The 23,002-nt window shown below is 40.8% G+C and overlaps 1 protein-coding gene across 1 annotated transcript in view; it reads left to right on the forward strand.

Moving 5' to 3' along the window:
- The first annotated feature begins 333 nt into the window (after positions 1-333).
- Positions 334-23,002, forward strand: part of LOC139140335 (uncharacterized) — an 82,496-nt gene continuing 59,827 nt past the window's right edge. The window contains exon 1 of the mRNA XM_070709498.1: positions 334-764. Coding sequence (XP_070565599.1) covers positions 638-764 — 127 coding nt within the window. The 5' untranslated portion in view covers positions 334-637. The remainder of the gene's footprint in view (positions 765-23,002) is intronic.

The raw sequence follows: 23,002 nt of genomic DNA on the forward strand, positions 1-23,002 counted from the left end.
TTATGGGGTAGGGGGGGGGGGTTCAACTTTGTGAAACAGTTTATTTTTTGTGATATGCGGGACTTTCCTCCGAAATTTGCTCAAATTTAAGCAAACATCACTTTGAACAGAAGGGCAACAGTCGTCAACATTATTTCTAAGAATGTGAAGATCTATAAGCTTTCCTCGAGACAACAACGCATGTCGTGACGTTTATAAGACGCATGCCATTGCCGCTGAAACTCCCACGCCTTCGACGAGCAATGCGTTCGCTGCCATAGCAACGGGTATGGTTACGAGTGCGCCACCTTGTGGCCGAGGGTAGTCACTCAAATGATTGATCCTCCCACCCTTCTGCATGACTGGGGAGCCTACTATTGTGTTTAAGTGTTCGATTCGTGCTGTTTGTCCATACAAGTCTTGCAGCGTGAGTTTTTTTACGTTAGCCTGCTTTGATCTCGTCGTTCTGCCGCGGATCAATGCTGCCGTAGCGCCGTGTTTGTCTGTCCGACTCCAAAGAATGCCTTCATTTTGTGTGACATCACTTAATTTGTAGGAGTTTTAAGCGACACCGCCTCCGGTATGTGGAGAGCTTTGCCGGCGGCCGCCAGTGAATCCTTGGAATACTTGTACTGTTTGAAGCGGCACGGCAGCCGTGATGTCAATCCATTATCAGTATCAGCACCATCACCACCACCGCCGCCAATCGGCCGGCATGGATTCTCTCAAAATCAGCGAAACTCTCCGGGGCCAGAGTAACGCATCCATGAAACTGGTCAAGACGGGTGAGTACTGTGTTATTAGATCCCGCTTGTGCCGTCTATATTACCGTGAACTGAAGATGATCCCGCGCTGATCAGCACGACTGTACTGCGCAGCGTGCTGTGGCATTCTCTTCAGTTTCTGCACGAATCCCACAACAGAATATACACTGCACTGAATATATAGGAGCCAATAAGTCGATAGGTCTATTAAGACACGGATATCACATTGCAACAACAGTATGTCGAGACAGATGCCTGGCCCCAGCAACGTCGCTTATAACTCTACCGAAGCACGTCGCTATCGTCCCAGCCATCTGTGAGCGCATTTTGCCTTGGAAAGAGATTTGTTCGTCCATGTACATGTGTATACAACTACCCTCGTGACAATTCAAAAAGCGTTAATATTTGCGGTTCACAAAAGCGTCCTCGAGGATTTAATTGCGTTTTCTAACGGTTTTTTTTTCGGGGTTGGGGAGGGGGGGGGGGGTGGACTAATCGTTAAGGTACAGTCGACGCACATAAACAATAATTCCAGTTATGTTATACCGGCTCATTCTCAGTGTTCGGCAATACTAATTTACTCCATCGTATTTCTGTCGGGCAAAGTCCACTTTCTAGTTATATAGGCCTATTTACCTGAACAATATATTGTACATTGTGACATCCCCTCCCCCCCCCGCAATAAAATAATAATTTACCAAATTTAGTCATGATGTTTTGCAGATGCCCGGAGAATCAGACCCAGCATTTGTCTAACGTCAGATAGTCGTTTTGCTGAGGAGATCATCACCACATGTTTGATCTTGTCATGTAGGGGTCGTCGCTGCGGCTCGCACTCCCACTCTCGCAAACTCTCGCGTTCCTGGGAGTGTGTCGAATCGGAAACAGGTCAACGCTATATAGAAACAAGGCAAAACATCATAAATGCCCGCATTTAATGCGATATGGAAACTAATGCCAAGCTGTGAAACGCTTCATTTAAAGCGACCGAATATTATTTAATCAAGGCACGCTAATTGCATCAGTCGTCCCTAGCAAATTCCCGAAATGACTATCGCATAGCGAGAGCATAGCTTGATCTAGTGTTCACTATTTTGAAAAAAACAAAATCGTATCTCCAGTTGCTTTGTCAGTGCACCGGTTTCATTACCAGCTGTCAGAGCTGTGTCGTTTGGACGGTTTAGGAAGGGCTCTTTGCTGTGTAATGGAGTCTTGCCGTCTCATATAACCCACTGCCTAGCACTAACGACAACCCCATCCATCATTAATCATATTACTATACAGTGCGCATTGTTCGAACTCTGAAGAACAATTAACTCAAATAAATACACCTTCACAAAATTTTCGGCCAAATCCGCCTGAAATCAATAGCCATTTTAGCCCTGACAAGAGCTAACTCAAAATATTTAGGTACGGATGAGTATTCTAGGTCAAAATAATTTAATGGAAATCTATTCATGGGTCGTAAATTACCGCTCGAGAGAAACAGCCGAGCTAGCAGACGACACAGTTTCGTAGGAAAGTTGAGCGTGCGCAACAGGGACGTTAGGAGCAGGAAAATGGCGAGTTTGACATTTTAGTCGAATGTGCATGACAGACAATAATTGAAAAAATAAGAGTGGCGACACAGAAGCGCTCTCCTTCGCTTCTTTTGTCATTAGGCATGCTCTTATCATGCAGTGTAGCTATGCCCAGAAGTTAAACGTGTCGACTTATTATGCCAATAAATGTCAACGGAGAAGATTTCTTCAGAGTTTTCACATTGATAGAACTTTTCAATACACTGCAATGATGCGGCCCTCAATCAGCCAGTGCGTCGCGTCTTGTGGTGCCTCACTCTTCCACCAACCAAACAAGGTGACCCTAGGTCGCGGAGTTCGTAGAGTTTAGTGGATTCCCACCCCCGCTTTTTACTGATATCTCTTTGCGTGTTCAGTGAGAATAGGTTGGACTCACTGACTCATTGTATGATTGTGTACGGCAATCATGATCGTCTGCATTTCTGCCCTTTCCCATGCCCTATAATTATCCGAAACAGTTAATAATGCTCATTTAATACTACATCATGACTATGTCATTTTATCATTTTTAAGTAACATACATAAATACATAAATGCATACATATATACATACATACATACATACATACATACATACATACATACATACATACATACATACATACATACATACATACATACATACATACATACATACATACATACATACATACATACAGACAGACAGACAGACAGACAGACAGACAGACAGACAGACAGACAGACAGACAGACAGACAGACAGGCAGGCAGGCAGGCAGGCAGGCATGCATGCATACATACATACATACATACATACATACATACATACATACATACATACATACATACATACATACATACATACATACATACACTTGCAATCAATCAATTTATCCATGTCAGTTTCGTGCAATTGCTCGAGAACGATCAGGTTAGCGAGTTCGGTACGTTTTAGCGTTGTAATGTCTTGGAATGTATTTTCCAACATTCAATCCCTTCGCGACTCCAGGGCATCGTACATTACATGACGCATCACCATGGTTACAACCGCGACACTTCAGCACGTCCTCCGCGCGGAGGTTGCGTTTACATAATCCCCAATTAGAATGGGGCTAATTAAGACCGGATTGCGGTCGCATTACACCTGCATGACTTCATCAGGCGTCGCTTAATCGTTTAATTAGTATTTCCAAGGTCCTGGTATTGTTTCCATCACAACAAGTTATCACGCTCACCGATAATTTTTTGTAACAAGATGTCATGAAAATAGCGGGTTTCGGATACACCAAAGTACAATGTATAATAACCAATCTCAGCGTAGGCCAAGATGTATATATGTGGTATTCTTTGTGCCGTATTATTAAAGTTTTTGATGCGGAAGCCTCAGATCCGACATTCCCGCGCACCTGCTTTCCGTACCGATTAAAAGCTTGACAGTCACCCTGTCTCGCCGAAGGGAGGACTTAGCTATTACAAAATGCAGTGAGTCCCAAATTCACTGAGGTCAAATTGCGATTGTATCATTTGGTTCATGAAATATTACAAATTTGGCAGTCACTCCGATCAGGGGGGTGTTGCAGTAGCGCTAGTCAGAAGCAAAAACAAATTACATGTTCTTATATTTTGCGACGGTTAGACGATTATTAATGGATTCCGAAGCGCGTTTGAATGCGCAGTAATTGTCTTGTCAACATGCGCGCGCAATCTGCACTTGTTCAGTTAATGCCTATACCCGTCGTTCAGACATCAGAATTTGAGCCCAGACTCTACATTTTATCTCGACGAAACGCTGATTGCGTATTTACTAAGCCTATAAGCTTAAATTCATACTGGACATTTAGGCTAGAACATTTGTGAAACTCGAATCGCAAAATTGAAGTGGGAGAACCAAAAAGACAGGTTGATCTTCCTTAATATCGTGACGTTAACATCTCAAAAAAAAAACAACAAAAAAACAAAAAACAAAAAAACAAAACGAAGACAAAAACAAAAAACACCAAAGCGTGAAAACGGTCTCCTCTTCCATGTTTTCACAGTTCAAAGAATGCCAGTCGTGACCTCAAGTGAAAATAACAGCTACAATATTCCAATCGACCTGTTGTTTACGAACCGACAAAAGGAACATAACATTAATATTTGAAATAAAAATCAATTGTACATGTTATGTTGTGAGCGCTTTCTTAATCGGCGCCATATTTGTCATCGAAAATTATACGCTGTCCGTGTCCTTATCAATGGTTTCATGGCCATATTTTTATTTATTTTCCATGCTCTATAATTTGTGTGCCTTCGTAGCTGGGACAGCGAGCTCAGTTTTGAATTTGTAAAGTTAAATGGCACAAGTGGTATTTGGCAACGTAGGCGTGCTTGAAGACTGTAATCTGTCACCAGACGTATGTACATCATGAACAAGCGGCGCATAAGTAAGACAAATGGAACCACTAATCATACCCTTAACGTATGGAAGTTTCAAGCATGGTTTTTGGGTTCGTTGGACATGGCGGCCACGGATACCTGCTTGCCCTTATATTTCACCTTTGTACCTGAAGGCACGTTGTGGTTGTATTCTTTGGAACAGATCTCGCTTATCCCAAGAATTGTAACGCACAGGGACAGTGTTTCTAAACGTTAGCACCGTTCTCAATAGACGCCCACGCTGTCCAGACCGACAGATAAACTCCATTCTCTTTTGTGAATATTCGATACGATTTACTAGCCTCACGGGAAATACGATCGGTTGGCTAGTGTGCTAGTATTCGACACCGTTCGATTTGTTTTCGAGTATAAAGGAACCTCGGATTGAGTGTTTTCGTTTCTATAATGCCGCCTTAGTTGTTTAACCAGTTGTTTAACGACCAATCTAGTAGGAAATAAAACATGAAACATCCAGAACCGTCATTGAATTTTGCGTAATTCTACCCCTTGATTAGATTGTGTCTCGCAAGTGCGAAACGACGTGACTGCGTCCGCTCGTATCTCATACAGCGATATGACTAAGTCGTGACCACTGATGACGAGGTGTTAATGATTTCGTGAATTCATGTTTATTATGATATCGTCAGTACTTTTATTGTCACCTTATGGGAGTCCGGGCGTCGACATTTCAACTGCGATACAATTCCTTATCGTGACGTACTTTGACGTCACGGTGGCTAATGATCGAAATATTTCCCGTCGTTCTTAACACTGTCGCCTTTTCTCATTTGCTCATGGCCATCGTGATCGGATAATGTTTTAGTAGATTTTGGTGTTGTCTGTCTGTCTGTCTGTCTGTCTGTCTGTCTGTCTGTCTGTCTGTCTGTCTGTCTGTCTTCTCTCCGTCCGCTCTCTCCCTGTGTGCTTGTTATAACATTGACCGCGTCTTTAGGTGTTACTAAATTTCGCATCCCGCGCGCTACATTTGCTTCTGCCGACAGAAGTGCGTCACATTTGTGGCCACTTTCATTCCTGCTACTTTTGGTCCTTTCCAGAACATGTAATGTTTCCATCGTTACATGCTGGTAAACGAAGTGTACCATTTCGATCAATCCTGCACGAGTAATTTTTGAAAGTCATGCAGGTTTATCTACTTTTAATTTGCATATTAATAATAAAATGTGACGTCATCACGAATCAGTCCTACTTTTCCAAATCTATTTTTAACCACGCATCCTTCCCTGTCTGTCTCCACATTAAAGTTAATCCCATTCTAATGCTTCTGTCTTTATACGTGACTTGTTTTTTATATATAATTTATATAGCACATTAAAAATTAGTAGAAATTATTCATTTGTTACTGAGAACTGGTAAGAAGGATAGCATGTTAGATGACTTTGCTCAGATTCCACGTTAAAAAAGGCACTGCCTTCAATTCATGTGTACAAGCATACCAGCAAAAAAACGCAACCACCAGCTGCAGCACTAGTTCTATCACATTTCGTGTCAATATAGATAAACACGTCATTGCATCTAGTTTTATTCAACTATTTACAAAAAATGAACTTCGAGTGTCGGCTCCTCGTCTTTTCACCCTCGCTAAACTCATACAATGATAGAACGAAACGATGTCTTCTTGCCAACAACGCACACAGCAATTTCCTTTGCATTTCAGTTCTGCGCAAACGATTTCTCCTCCAATCTCCCGGATGTGCCCGTAGGTAGAACGTTATACATGTATATTATTGTGTGTTCAGCTGCCGGGTAGGGCAGACCTGGGGTTTATGCATTACTCCAACGTTGGCGCACAGACCATCATTCTGTCGGGTAATTATGTAGAATGTCGGCAATGACGTCATTCTCTTACAGCTACGTCAGTTCGATCGGTATTCGCAACTAGTAGTACTTGTAGTTTTCAAATATTTTTCTTACCAAAGTTGAACCGCTATAAAGAACTATAGAATGCATGCGCCATGAAAGGGAAATCTACAAGGGGAATATACGGGAATTGAATGGGTATTCATCGCGTACATCGAAATCAACAAACCAAAAATGTACTTACAATAAAAAGTCTAATTTGGGTCCAACGAGAGAGCACCGAACGCGAATAAAAACGCAGGATCATCGACAAAAAGTTTATGAAATCGGGCTATAAACGAGTCGGGAAACACGTCGATATGTAGTGCGAAAGAGAAAAAGCATACGAGTGTAGCAGTATATGTTTGATCTTATCTGTAAAATCCATTTACCCAATAATACTAGAATAAAAGTTAAGTAAAAATTCGAATGTCTGTGAAAAAAAAACGATAATAACGAAAAATAAGGAAAGCCATGGAAAAATTAACTTTCAAAATCCCTACAATACATGAACACGAAAAACATATAAAAAACTTCATGTTACAAATACGCTATGAAGTGATATGCATGCATAGCAAAAGAAGTTATGGTGGCGCAAATATAGTATGTTTTTCATGACGAATTCAGTTTGTAGTGTGTAGAAGGTGTGAGCGAAGAAACAAACTTTGAAGTTTATTCAGGGCGAAGGATTTTCAGCTGAAATACTAAAAATGATACATCGGAGGGCATTTTATTTCTGATTGCCACGCGTAGGATTGATCCACGGTTTCGCTCCGTGATAGTTTACAGAAAATTTCGACCGAGTCGAATATAGTTTTCAGTTTTACTGACGTAATGAAGAATGCGATGAAGAGTAGGAAATGGACATCAGCCTAAGGATTGCGTAAGATTGTCGGGCGATTTTTTAGATCATGACTAAAATGAATCCTCGCTTTAATACTCACCCTGGGAAGCCTTGCTTTAATACTCACCTTGCGATAGACGATCAATACCTACACTGCTTTAGCTCTCCAGTGTGGGTGTACAAGGCGTATTAAACGCCTTTCGGGTGATAATTACAAGCAGTACTTGTTCGTTGATTCACTTGAGGTTACCTTCAGGCTTTCTGTGAGCATGGGGATGTGTGGGAGGATGAGTGTGAGATAAGACAGTGATTTGATACGAAGCGTCTTCAACATGGACAGCAAAGGCATCTTGGGAATGAGTTGGTTGCGTAATTCACCAAGGCGATCCTTTTTATTCCAGTTCTTATTCCGATTTTAACTACAACCAATAATCTACCTACTCGATTTCTTTCGAGTTAAATATTCATTATGTGTAAGTTTTATAGTGATCTTGTTTTTGTAAAATATGTTGTTCTGTACATCTTCCCAAATCATGTCCAAACGCCAAGAGTTCCACTCGTCAACACAACCTATATATAATGTGTACACTGTTGACAACCGGATTTTAGTCCGGACTAAAATTCATTTGTCAACAACAACACCGCATATGGTATTCAATGAATTATGTTTGCATGGCTAACACTGCGCATGTCAGCACAGCTTATACAGAAGAATAGGAAAAGGGTACTTGCAAAGATATTGAAAATATCGCTCAAAGTTACGAAAATTACACAAGTAGTCTCTTTAATATAGATAATAACCATAGCAATGGAATCAATGACAACCGCAGGAGTAATGACCAAAACAACAACAATGATAATCATACCGATGCAATAAGTACAACATGATGATGATGATGTTGATGAAGATGATGATGATGATGATGATGATGATGATGATCATCATCATCATCATCTCATCATCATCTCATCATCATCATCATCATCATCATCATCAACATCATTGCAACAACAAAATTCACAATAGCAATAGATTTTATTTTACTTTTCTTCATTTTTGACGTAATTGTTTAATCTCTGTGACACACCACGTTATCGGCGTCGGAGAAGAAACTGCATGGAACACGTGCATCACCATAGATTTTCTGTCGTTCTCGTACGATCGTATGGAATAGTGACATTTAGAATGAGGCCGAGGACAAACTACACGACACTATTCCCGTCGGATCAATACAACTGCGCTGCCATGATATCTGAACAGCGTTTAAAAAACGCGATTAACGTAAAATGACCATGGAAAAAATTAAGCTGTAAAGACACAAGTAGTCAACTATTAACGGTTAGTTCAAATTTTTTCAAAAGTACTCTAAGGACTTGGTTATAATTCACAACCAGAACACATATCACATTGAACCTCGACGGTATTTATTGCACATTTTATAACAGGTCGTGAGGAAGTGATACCGACCCGGCAATTTAGACAGAAATAACACCCACCGTGTTAATTTAACTTTGCTCTAATTTAAAAATAGATGTACATTCGCATCAGTAATTTTCTGTTACATAGAGTCCGCATGGCCCGTTATACATGGCCTACATACTTGATATCCCGTGAACCGCACCACAGGAAGTATGTATGATGATGTGAACTTGGCCGCCTTACATGCCCTGACAGAAATATGTCTTTTTTTTCTCCGTCAGTTTTATGAACTGCTGAGGGGCTTGTCGATGTCGGAATGCGTGTCATTGTAGAAATAAATAATGAAAAAAATGTCGATCCCTGAACGGTTCCGGTTTCACATATAGTAAAAGTTCAAAAACGGGTAGATACTAGTAGAGCTATTAAAGATTCTTAAACGTTGCTATGTAGCCCCTCGTGAGTCCCTCCCCCGCACGCCATCGATCTATTCATGTGTATGTGTAAAGGAGGGTAATGTAAACGTAAATTACGTGTGAATTGCTTGAATAGTTACCATAGTTACTTATTTCAGTTTAAACGTTTATAATATGTTTAATTGTCTGTTAATTTGTAATGTGTCGAACGTTGGTTTGGTGTGGTTCGAAGGAAGGCAGAGGGATTTTAGTATCAATGTAAATATATAGTTGTGATACTAGTGATGGATAGATAGATAAATAGACAGACAGACAGACACATACGGACATACATACATACATACATACATACATACATACATACATACATACATACATACATACATACATACATACATACATACATACATACATACATACATACGTACCTACGTACGTACGTACGTACGTACGTACGCACGCACGCACATACATACATACACACACACACACACACACACATACATACATACATACATACATACATACATACATACATACATACATACATACATACATAACAAACATATACAATATGTATACGTGCGAACGTACATACCACTTTCTGTAGTAACCTTCGGTATTTCATTTGTATGCAGAATATTTTCAAAACCTATATTGGTGTGTACGTCAGAGCGTCTATATTTAGCTCAAATGATAGAACTCAAAACATGTACCCATGAGCGGAGATATCATTATTTCATTTTGCTTCTGTTCAAATTTGGACTGGGCAGATATCGGAAATGTATGTTATTTGTACAAAGAACTAGACGCGTGTGTGCGCGGATAGCGATTCCCAGAATGACATTTTAATACGTGACACCCCTAGATATACCTCCTAACTGTTTCCATTTGTAGGAACACATTAAACATCGATATTCGTACAGTACAGAGCCTGCCCCATAAAATATCCCAAATCGAACCAAGTTGGTTTGTTCTCCAACACATATCTCCAATACATAATGCCAGGCGAACGAGATTATTTGAAAGCGTATTATTGACGTTCGTCGTTTTATTAGACTCAGACTGACTGTTTCAGGTGCTCGGCCATGGTTAAGGTCAGAAAAGGCGGAGCACCCAGTCACAACTGGATCTTATGACAGAACCCCATATCCTGTGAGTGCAAGCGCGCCATACTAGCGGTATTTGCACGAGTGCTGCGGTGTATTCGGCGGCAGTTCGCGAGTTAAAGGACAGCCGAATACACCGCAGCACGAATAATAATCTTTTAGATTATTTGCATTGTTCTATTTTAGAACAATGCAAATAATCACGTCGGAGTACATTTACGCGACCTTGGATGACCTTGGCCCAACTTCGTCGTGTCCGACGAAGTGAAAGACAGCCCGACGTTGTCCTTGTCGAGAAATCACGAACAACGCCGTCATCGCCATTACTAGTACCATTAATGAGAGATACACGTAATTTGGCAAATCTAAGCCTACTGGCCCTAAGCAGAGTACACGCAGGCTCGATGTCGCTGAGTCGCCACATACCACAAACTGCACTATAACATTATCTCCTTGAAGACGTGCATTTCTGTAACTTTTACAAGTGTGGAGGAATGTACATTCGGCGATGGCAGTTTTCAATTCCTTGCCTTCCATCGGGAACTGAATTGTATACGAATTCCAGTATTTTCTCTCTTTTCACCATTGTTTATGCAAATGTTGAATATGGACTTTAGCTCTTGTTTCAAATTAGCATTCGGAGTTAGCTGAAATAATTTAGATTTGCTAAATTTTGGTATGAAATTTGGAGACGGGCTCATATTCACTGCATGCCTTGATCATCGTCCGGTCCATACGGCCAGATTAGGTCTGGGTAGTATCTCTCCAACCCACGTTATTTTGAGGGAGGGTCCCTTCAAGTTCCCAAATGAAACACCCTTTGCCTTTGAACACACACATTTTCGCCCAACGTTGTTTGATACCTATATATATTTACTTCGACCTGGTAAAGAAAATTTAATGCAAGATATGGAGCGACGTTCAAAAGCGCGGGCACAGTACGAATAGATGCTTGTACTGGTAATTAACGGTATCTTTGTCTTTTAGCATCGCCATTATGGCCATGATTATGCTTTCGCTGATGGCGCCGTCATCATCATCATCATCATTATCATTAAATCCATCATCGTTATCGTCGTCACCGTAGTCGTCTCTGTAATTACTATCGTCCATCGAACACTTTCGGCTCCCGGTAGAAAGAGTGAACTTCTGGTCGCCTTTTCCGCCCTTGGATACCATCCCTATCAATGGCCGTCACTCTGCGAACATTCGTTGCGTACAGACATTTTGTAAAAAGCGATACGATGTTCATCTAAACCATCTAATCACTGCAAGCGACATGTAATTCAGGGAGCTCACTCGGGTGTTTCATTGATTGTATGGCTGCCAATCATCCGCCACCCGGGCTGCTGTTATTCTCGCTCGAAGGCAAGGTGCTCGCGTGGGCGAGAACCCCAGCAGCTGTGGTTTTGCGTGCTGTGACCGCAAGTCCTTCGCATCGGGAGTTTGTTTCTAGTACGCCACACACATTCCATGAAAGTTAACGAAAGGTAAAATGCGTCAGCTGCCATAAATATGATTCACACTTTCAATGACGCATGCTTATGAAAACTGCAAAGAACTGTGTTTTCTTCGCGAAGTAAACTTTTATCTGACAAGGGATATTTCAGGTCACTGACCTGCGTATTTCCTTTGTTAGCGTTTCAAGGATTGTAGGTGAACTTTGGCCACAACCCGTTCTTCGGACATTTTCATCGTCGCAATTTTTCACCAAAAGTGGACGAAATATAAGTTCCTGCGAAAATTTTGATTTTGTTTGTGCAAAGTAAAAAACCAAGAAAGCAACTTTAATCCGAGGTTTGTTCAGTCAAATTCTTCATCACGCAAACATTTTTACCCCGACTAGCCTCCACCCCTGTCTACATGTTTATGAAAAATCTTGTATAAAAGCTTTATTTCTGTGTAATGTTGTAGCTCATATACAAAGCAAATTGTGATAAGTGAATCGTTTGGTCTTTCGTCTCCATTATCACTGCAAACCAATAGTTCAAAGGTCAAAGAGCAAGGTCAGAGATAATTTTATCTTAGCAACGTTAATAGTTCAAATTAGGTGTTAATCGAGAACGGTGACGAAAACAACATATGCTTGAATAATATTAAGAAAAATGGAGGTAGTCCATACCCTTTATGAATGAACATGAGAATTGGAATGATGGTAAAGTAACCAATAAGTCATGAATAGTAATTGTGAAATTTAATTGTCGCTGGTATGCTCATCTAAGGCCTGTAATGATGTTTATGATTGGATGAATTCTTTTGTCTGTAGTTCATATCTGTTGTGTAGTTGGAGCCATGCCCTTTAAAGGTATTGTTTTAAAATCCATATTTCGACAGTATCACAAGCATTCTATCTCTCAGAATTGACTCTATGGAACGTCTGGTAAGTAATAAGCGGGTGTTATCTTTGAAGACTTTGAGTCAGTACTCGGTTTATGTATCTCGATGACCTCTCGCCAACGTTTTTCCAATGGGAGATGGTGAACATGCTGCGAGAAATAGGGGTCTGTACACGAAATCCACCGACCCCCTTCTCATTGTTTATCAACGCATCCTCAATGCAGCAACGTATGTACATAGCGGCGCCGTGATCTCAAGTTTTTCGATTAAGTGAGTACGCAGCGCTACTCGAATTAAGGCCTCGGGGCGTACAGCAGTTAAACAAAACGACAAACCACAAGAGTTTTCCAGTTTATTGAGTATTCTTCAGGTCAGTGGTTCACGGTGAGAAAATTAAAAATTGAATTCCAACATGCTAGCAATGATATGGCCAATGAAGAGCGTGTTAAATTTAGTTGGTTCAGAGCCATCGGCCTTCCCCAGGCTCGTTGTTTAACCGCTTGATCAAGACACATGTGTTCTGTCAAAGAATACCCGGTAATTAACCTATCTTGGAGTAACATGAGTTCATTTCATCGACAAGGCAATTCGTCTTGGCTCCCTATTAATAAACCTCTTCTACACGCGACTCCAGAGCCTAGCCGCTACAAGGCTATTGACTTGAAGTGAACCGATCAACGCAATTTCTATAGTGATTCTCGCAAATTCACGACTCGTATGAATCGTAATTTCTATACGTCTCCAACATCAGGGCCTATATGATGTAGTTTTGCCGCGAAAATTGAGTTTACTAATATCCCTTTGGTATCGGCATTTCCTGTCTTGCACCGTAGTCTCCCTGTCCGTTGTTCTTGGTTTTCTGACGTTCACTCCAAAATTCGACAACTACATAATCAGAAATTGATCGACTGTAGTTTACTTTCTTACCAAAACCTAAATATGAACCTCTTCCAACGTCGCAACAGTTGTCAAGGTTGTATATTATTCTATCATGCCAAGTTAAGATAAATGCATGTTTTCTCGCTCTACGTTGTGTCCAAACTAAGTTATAATTAACCTATGGTGTTTTAATCAACAAATTATATATTAGATATTTTGTAAGATATTAGAAAAACATGACGGATTTAGTTAACACGCCAACATATCTTAAATCTTCCCGTCATGACAGGTAAAGATTTAAAGTATCCTCTCTGACCATACACTGTAAAACTCCCCAGGCAACATAAAGTTTGGTCAAAATTATCATTTGGTGCTGAAAGGCGTGATTTTGAAACCCTGGGCTTGCCATTAAAGGTATACTGTCACCTGTTCCAATTTTGCCACAGTTACCATGGAAAGAAAAAATCTAACCAATCACAGAATTTAAGCGGGTGGCCGCTTTTTAAAAACAGCGCCCTCAGATTGGCATTTTGAATACAAGGAACGCCACTTTGACCAAATATGGGCATATTTAGATTACAGGTGACTGTATACCTTTAAGTTTTAACTAAAATGCCAAAAATTTCTATGACGGTCACAGTGGAAACATGCAAGTAATTCACATCGCTCAAAATGGCATATTTTAATTTGCAATATAAGACTTGTATACGATCAAAATACAAGGAACTAAACAATGGTACCAAAGTACTTTATTAAGCCAGTAATTTAAGTGTTGCAACCGATTTGAAGTTTGAATATATACCGAAATTGCAGCTGTCGCCTTGTGAGGAGGGTTAAGTTTTGAATGTACCCAGAAACATACACCCGCGCTTCATATTCGATGACTCGACCGTCAGCTGCTTGTTTTAGGTGTTACTCACATTAAAAGAATGTGCTAAACCGGGACGAATGGTTATTTCACAGTTGAACAGAACCAACAAATGTTATAATGAACTGCTGCGGCTTAATATGATACAGATGCCAGTAGTTTAACGACTGCACTCGACTCGGAGGGCGAGGCGTAAAATGCTGCAGACGACACTCAGGAGATGATCACGTGATCGGGTTATTCGATTTTTCTGGGAAAGTGATAGAAAAACTAACCCTATCATGTCACCCTTTTCGAGCCAATGGCCACCTGCATTCTACACTTTCTCGTCACGTGACGTGTTCTAGCCAATCGCGACAAGGAATGAGCACGTGCTATTTTATAATGATATCTAACCATGCTGACACCGTGACAATTTGCCACGGTAGAATTTCTTGTCAAAAATGAATACGTGTGAACATTATGCAAATGCTTAAAGCGTCTTGTCTTCTCTTCGATTCCAACAATTTTTTATTTGCTTATCCGTCTGAGGTCATAGTTCGTGATTATCATTCGCCTTATTGCAGTTCAATCAGTGTCTACCTGCCTATGTTTCTAAAAGTTTCTCAATAGCTGTCGGTCTGCTGTAACACATCCATCCTTCGAGTAGATTGTGAGTAGCTCTGTTCATGACTAGCAACTCCCAACCAATCTCTCTTCTGTCAGCTGTTTCTCCGTCAGTCGGTGTCGGTGAGCGCCTTTGCAACTACCAGACTGACCATCCACCATCTCTCCGTAGCCATCGCGATCGCTGATACGCGCTTCATCTCGTGGAAGAAGCCAAGTCGTCAGTTGCGCATGCGCATATCCAAACAATTTTTGTTCACAAACAGTGATTTTACCAAAAGACCATTAGCTATTTCAAATCAAAGAGAGTGTGATAGTAACTGTCTGACCTCGCCGAAATCGAAGTTTCTATCCTTTTACTGTCCATGAAGATATCGGTTAATCCTACTACATCACTGGAGATTGTCTTCAGAAATGGATGCACCATGCATCTTGTCCGCGCGTCTTTTCTTTGGCTGTATAAAGTCGGTCAGATGTTTTTACCAAAAATTAAGCTAATTTCAGAATTTTGCGAGCGGAGTAATTATTTTGCATCGTGAAAATATGATAAATACCTTTCCGATACACCTTACCCAATATCTAGTCGACAGAAATGTTGCTAACAACGCTGCTGCTGAACGCAAATGATGCGTTGGACTCCGCTTCGCACATGCGTAATTGACGACCTATCGACGCCTGTTTGGCCACATCAACCTGCTGTGTGAAATAAACAGCATTGCAGGTACTAGGACAACGACAGAAATATTATTCAACAGGGGGAAAAACAAAACAAAACGAAAAAGTACACCCATCTGCCAACATTTTCCCGACACGATTGGATGGCAGACAGCCATTCTGAAAAAATCAGTCGGCAAGGGACCCCTCGACAGCAAACGGCGTCAGTACAGAACTCCCTGAGCAATAGAAAAGAAAAATTGTTAAACTAGGCGTCAAATGTGACACTGCCGAAATAGTCAAAACCTTGGTTTGCTCTTAAAGGGGCAGATTTTACTTTGTTCAGAGTTTCACTTATTCCATCTACCGTAAAAAAGATGTGGCTGTCGGCAAATAAATTTATGTTTTATGGCTCGATTTGTCAAAGAAACATCTCTGAATAATTAACAACATAAAGGGCAACGAACGTTTTGATGTCTTCGCCGCTTTGCACCTGTATCTTCACAGCTATATCTTTGAATTTAGCATCTAATTATTCGCAGTTTCTTTTTCTAAACGACACCAGAAGAAGGAAAATAGGACTCGCGTCTTGGCAGGCTGACGGGGGTGGGTGGGAGGGGCGTATCAATAACTTATTTTCGCCGTCCTTCAAAGTTGTGTCCAGATGGTATTTTGAAGAACTTTTGAAATGACCTTGAAATGCAACGTCGTTGTTGGATATCTTGTTTCATCAGGACGACACATTTGTGACAAGTAAAATGTACAATGCTTTTCCATTTGGCCAAAAAAGTGACAGTTGGGCGTTGGTCCAATTTTGAGCCATCAATCACACAAACTGACACTTGAGAAACATTCCTTCAATTTCATATTTCCCTCCTCCTTCCTCAGCATAAAATTCACAATTTTTGAAAACTAATCTAGCCGTGACGCACATATATGTGCTCTGACAACTTTGTGAATCGCACACAGTTTTTTCATATTTTAACTTTTTATTCAAGCAAGCTACTTACCTACGAAGTCTGTCATATTTCATTTTGTTGGAATATTGTGTTCCGTTTTGTTCAGGCTCATACAAAATCGCTGTTACGATTTTTGACATGTAGAAAAGGAATTTTTTAAACTGAACACAGGAATTTCGCGTTTGTCAGTTTTCATAATCTATACTGCACTCCATACGTCAACCCTTAAAAGATTTTATTTTGCAACTAAAAACGCCGACATTTTCATTTTATCATTTTTTCTTCAATTCACCATTTTGACAGCGTTCAGTTCAGTTCGCCATCCAGTTCCCTTCATAGCTCTGAGGCCACTCTTGTCAGCCAGCCTTTGACCGCCATAGTTCTCACTGGCGCGTTTTCGGAATAATTTTAATCAGCGTGCACGAAATGTTTCCGGTCAAACCAGGGTCAAAACAAGTACACTCCATAAATATCATCTCTGCCCTGCAGCCATTTTATCTCTTGACCCTGTCTTCTGCGACCGATATTTCAATCGTTAAACACCAACTCGTCGCGGGGTTATATATCTGTTCACAGTTCAGATGTGTCTGTGGTCTGTCTGTGCGACTATTTCTAGGGTTGCAAGGGCATATAGTACAATAAATTACCCTCAACGAATCTCCTTGATCTGCACCAACTGCTGTTTCAACACTAATGAGCTCGTATACTTAACGTAATTGACTCATTTTTAACCTCAAAGTCCAACAAAATTGCATTCTCGACAACGTTACATATGACATTCCAAAATGTACGGGCATCACACATTTTGCAGTGTATCGCACTTGAAATGAATAACTGAAATGGCCGGTCATTGTCTGTGAGGGCTAACCTGTCAATTTCATTCGTTATAGCCATGCAACCGGTTTCTCTATTCTCATTCCAAGTGCCTACGGCTGATTACAAGACCATCTGAAACATGAAAAAAAATTGCTATCTTCTGCCAAAAATGATCCCACGATTTTTGACAACCCTCTGAGAAGTCCCGTACAGCGTGGTTTACCCAATTTCATAATGCTATATCCGTTTGCAGTAATTTCAAGTTTAACGAGGCGTACGGTTGGAATCGCTCCGTTAATTATGACATGAATCAATTTCAGTCCTTCGAGTAGGCCTACATCTCTTATTGAAACCGGCTGTGACGGTCAAGTAAGGGCAACAGACAGAGCAGGGCCATGGATGCCTGGAGTCGAGATGTATACAAGTTGTCGGTACGCCTCGCTATAAAAATCATTATTGTTCGCTGTTCGTTTTTTCTATGTAAATGCCTTAGGGCATATGATAAGACTATGAAATATTCATGGACTGTTGGACCATGCCAGCTGTCTAGTAATCTCTTTTTAGTCTCTGGCTCTTCAAAACAACGTTGTTGTCGAGAATGACCTTGAAATTGCAACCAGATGCATGTAGTAGCCGCGGATGCTCAGGCTTGTGAGTAAGCCCTTGGTTTGCAAAGAACATGCAAAAGGGATCATATCTGCAGTCCGTGGGGGAAACATTTTCATCAAAATTTCGCTATTGACGGGAAATAAAATGTAAAGGGTCCCAGGACGATCGCTTTCCTGCTATCTGTCGTCCCGTGGAGCCCAACGTTACAACCTTCGCATTATTTGATATCTTGAGAACACTTTAAACTAACTAAGTACAATATTTATGAGTGAGTGGGTTTCAGGCTTATTTTATGTGTGCTCCACAGTACGCATGAGCATAGAAACTTAAAGCAGGTAAACGGATCAGCAGATTGGTCGCCACTCGGGTCTACTTTTGGTATAGTGCTTGTTCTCTCTCTCTCTCTCTCTCTCTCTCTCTCTCTCTCTCTCTCTCTCTCTCTCTCTCTCTCATATATATATATCTGATGAAATTATGACAGAAATTCGTATAAAAGCGGGCACTTTATGCCTTTAACAGAATTGCCACATGTCAGCATTCAACTGTTATACTTCAAAAGCAATCTGCAGCCGAACATCCATCCAATACTCGAAGGAGACATCACTGCAGCTCCCTGTCGCGTGATAAATGAGCGAGGGACGAGAACGAGTAGTCGTTTTTTTTGACGGTGAGACATTGGTGCTCCATTCGTTGAGGGTTATTCAGGTGCCGCCAACCAAGCTGTTCGTGCAAAAGGTGTTCGTGCGCAGTTTTTCAGCGGGCGGGCAAATTTTAAAACTAATCAGCGGGCGGGGAGAAAAAATCGATATTTACTGTGGGCGGGGAAGAAATTTTATTATTTTCAGTGGGCGGGGAGAAAATTTTGGACATTGGTACCTGAACATACGTAGAGGGAGGGGAAAACCGTAGTGGACTGAAGTTGAGGAAGAGGGGAGCAATGTTCCAAGGTATACTGCTAGCTACTCGCACGGTTTTGTGTTGATTTGGGTTGCCTAGTGGGTATCTAGAGGGCAATGGGGAACCTCAGTAGTGGGGAGAGGGCATTGGGGAGCTTGAATTGTTGTGGGGAGTCGGGAGCGGGCAGACTATAGATACTGGACGGCAGTGGGCATCAAAATTCAGTGGGAGGGGCATATTTCCGTGTATGCCAGTGGGAGGGCAGTTACGAACAGCTCTACTTTCCCCTCCAAATTTTAGGTGAAGGTCAAAAACACGTAAAATTGGTATATTAGCCTTCAAAACATGTTTTGTGATGATTTTGCGAAATTTATGAAATTTATCAGTTGGCGGCACCTGGTTATTAGAGTTTGTGAAGGAAGGAGCATCTCGAATTCTGATGTGATTAATACGAGAGAGCGACGCCAAAAAGCCTTTATTTTTTAATAAGTAACGGTGTCACCCGTCCCACAGTTGTAAATAACTAAACACTGCCATTGTTTTCATCTGACTAAGCGATCATATTGATGTAACGAGGGACTTTCCAGCAAATTAATGATACTACAAACCCATGCATGCTGTCCGTTAGGGTAAGTGATATTATCGCATGCTTTCTATCGGATCTATAGGTTCCGTGAGAAAATGAAAGTCAAGTAGACTGCAGGTTGAATTTCGCGGACATTTTTTTCCGCCGCCAGAAAAGACGACCAACCAGTGCCGAATGTGAAGAGATATTCTGGCTTATTAACTGCATGGGACGTAATGGGATTGGATACACCCACACAATAAGTGGGTGGCGTGGCACTTCACTGACATACTTTTTTTTAAAGCAACATTTCCGATCCAAGATGACTTGAAAACCCCCTGTATATTTTTAAAAAGCAGAGCAATTTGGTATGTTAGCAATAATTTACTCGAAGGATGAAGAGGGTAAAACTTTGGGGGTAGATTTTGGTCGCTTATCTTGCCAAAAATTGAACCGTTACCAAATATTTTAATCTTGGATTAATGAATTAATGAAAATTGAATGAATATTTGCAAAAATGTGATTTTGAGCAAAATACGCAGTGCAATGTGCAACGCCACCTTAAAGGCAGCTTCTATATGAACTTGATTAAGATGTTTTGTTTCTGAATTTTGCAAACTTGATTCGGATATAGGTAAAAAGGGAGTACACATTAGTTGCAGTTTTCATGCGAGATGGCCATTTACTCTACGCTTTAACTTTGCAAATGCAGCAAACGTTCACGTGATCCTTTCACAGCTAGGTAAATGCCATTGTTTAATTTTTAGGAGTTTTGAAAATGTCAAGTGGTCTGAAGGTAAACCTCCTATAATGGTCGAAGGATACAAACTGCATGCAATAAGGTGTCTCATTGCCATACGAACTGTAAATGAATCAACATGGCAAACATTTCAAAATTCAAAAAAGCTGCCTGTGCGTGCAGATGGTGTCCTTCGGCCGGAATTTTAAGTGTTGTACAGTGGGCGCGGGGGAGGGACCTTCGGACCTTTGACATTTTAATAAAATCAAACAAGGGTATTTTCCTCCATTTGCAATACATGTGACAAACACACGCACAGGAACGATTGAAAGATGAGAATAAAAATGAAATAATTTAACAAATCTTTAAAAATTTGTAACAATTAAATTTTACAAAATCCATGCTCGTTCTACCGTAGACCCTATGGTTTTACCGATTTATTTTGCTATTTCGTTGTGTTTTTTGCTGATATTTTCGTCTGCTCATCAAATTTGAACTTATTAATTTAATATTTCTCACAACGGTGTGTTGCATATATTTTGATTGTCGCCTAACAACATGTTATTCACGAGCGCATGCCTATACATACATCTATACACATGATCATATTAAATTTGTGTTCGAGCGGAAGACAGTTTACTCTGCAACTATATACGTACAATCCAGATGTATTGCTTTCGAGACACAAATGCAAAAATGTCAAGGGTCAAACACCATAAACACTTAGTATGAGCAGAGGGCAATGGCATTTACAAACTCTCCTCTTTAATATCAATAGGCAGCACACACGCTCCAAGTCTGGGATGGGTAGGACGTTGAACTCCGTCTCTTAGCAATTGGTGTCTTCATAGTAAGAAGCGGGCGAATAATACTGAAACGTGGGCGAGAAATGTTCTCTCGTATTATTTGAACGGTTTATTGAAGGTAGATATTAACAATGTGTGTACAATTACGCCTAGGACTTCACAAATCGTTACGCTACGTTACTAGGGAATTAATAGGAGGCATTTGTGCGAAAACTACGATAAACGTCACATATTAGTCTACATTTGCAAAATTATCGCTTGTTATCGCGCTTTCGTCAATGTTTCTAACATAACTTTACTCCAGTACAAGAAAACATAATGTTCCAAAACATATTATCTATTTGCAAGCCCGACCTAAAGATAACCTCTGTGATGATAGAAATACTAGTTAACTTTTTTTCTTATTCGTTCCACTGGGTTTAAAGGAAAACCGTCGTCGGCACTGCGCCTGTGCGAGTTTCTTGTTCACGAACAATGTATTTCTTGCCCGATACCTAAATGCACCTCATCATCATAGCTGCAACATTAAAATTATACGATGTAGATTATGACAAACATGTTTTAACTTTCATCAATCACCATCGTACCTTGGTTACAGTGTTTACATTGTTTGTATTGGTCCCATACGACCTTTGAGCGCAGTTAGAGGGGTAGGTAGGGGGTAGAGAGGTTTATCTCTTATAAAATCATCAGACATTTACTTTGCGTTTACAAGGTATGTTTTTGGGTCCTTTGAAGGAAGATGACGCATTTACGTAAACGTTATTAACATTCTTCATCGGTGACATTGAGAATATCACATAGACTTCAAACAAATACGCTTGAAGAGTAAAATAAAGCGATTAGTGAGATCACTGCCAGTGAGACAGCTTATTGCAGAGTGTTAGAGCGTAACTCTGGACCAGTAAATGTATGATGAACCCCGTAATTCCATCTGGTGCTCTGCCGATAACGACCGGCAACGTTCACGAGGCGATTCCCCCGATGGCATTAGGGCTAATCAAATCAATTAAATCCATTAAGGGTGAAATATCCGTTAATGCTTTAATCCTAATCACAACAACCAATCCAGATTCTGACTAGCGAAGAATGCGGCGGCCCCCATCTGAAGTCTGCTCCTTTGGGGGGACACTTTTAGCTCCAAGCAACGACATTGTTATAGTGCTGAGATACATTTACGAATTTATGTGTTACCACAAATCGTGCATATTCCAGTCTTGCCAAACCTCTTGTGTGTCCATTATCTTCACAAGCGATACCCTCTAGGCACAGACGTGTTTTCGCTGTACTTTCTAAATATACATACTTAATCCACACAAAAAAATACCCGGTGAATATTGCTTATCGCATTTGCCGCGTAGTAAACATTTGGATGGCTGTTGGCGTAGAGCTGATAATCGTAAGCGGAGTTCAACTAAAATGAATTTAGTTCACCGTCAGGGGTAACGCGTCCGGCGACGATTGGTTGACACACAGATATCCTCTATGTAATACTGCGGATTCTGCAAGAACAACATGCAATATGATGTAGTTATACGTAGAACGTTTTGCACTAGTGTTATCAAATCATATCGATGGATCAGAATTCGTCAAGCAGACCAGAATATGGAAATGACGCTAATTTGCTCATGCGTCTCATTTTCCTACCTACTGTACCCACCTAGCTACCTACCTAGCTACCTAGCTAGCTAGCTACCTACCTACCTTCCTACCTACCTACCTACCTAACTACCTACCTAACTACCTACCTACCTACCTACCTACTTGTCCGTGGAATATTTGCATTAGAACGCCCCTTACTGTGACGTACTCGGGGGTCTTCGCGACGAAATCCTAATAAAGTCCAGCAGATAACACACGCACAGAAAAACATCAGTATTTCTAAATGGAAATCATTCACTAATTAAATGATGTAATCATTAATTA

The sequence above is a fragment of the Ptychodera flava genome, chromosome 9 (assembly GCF_041260155.1).
Source record: "Ptychodera flava strain L36383 chromosome 9, AS_Pfla_20210202, whole genome shotgun sequence".
NCBI classification, from domain to species: Eukaryota; Metazoa; Hemichordata; class Enteropneusta; family Ptychoderidae; genus Ptychodera; species Ptychodera flava.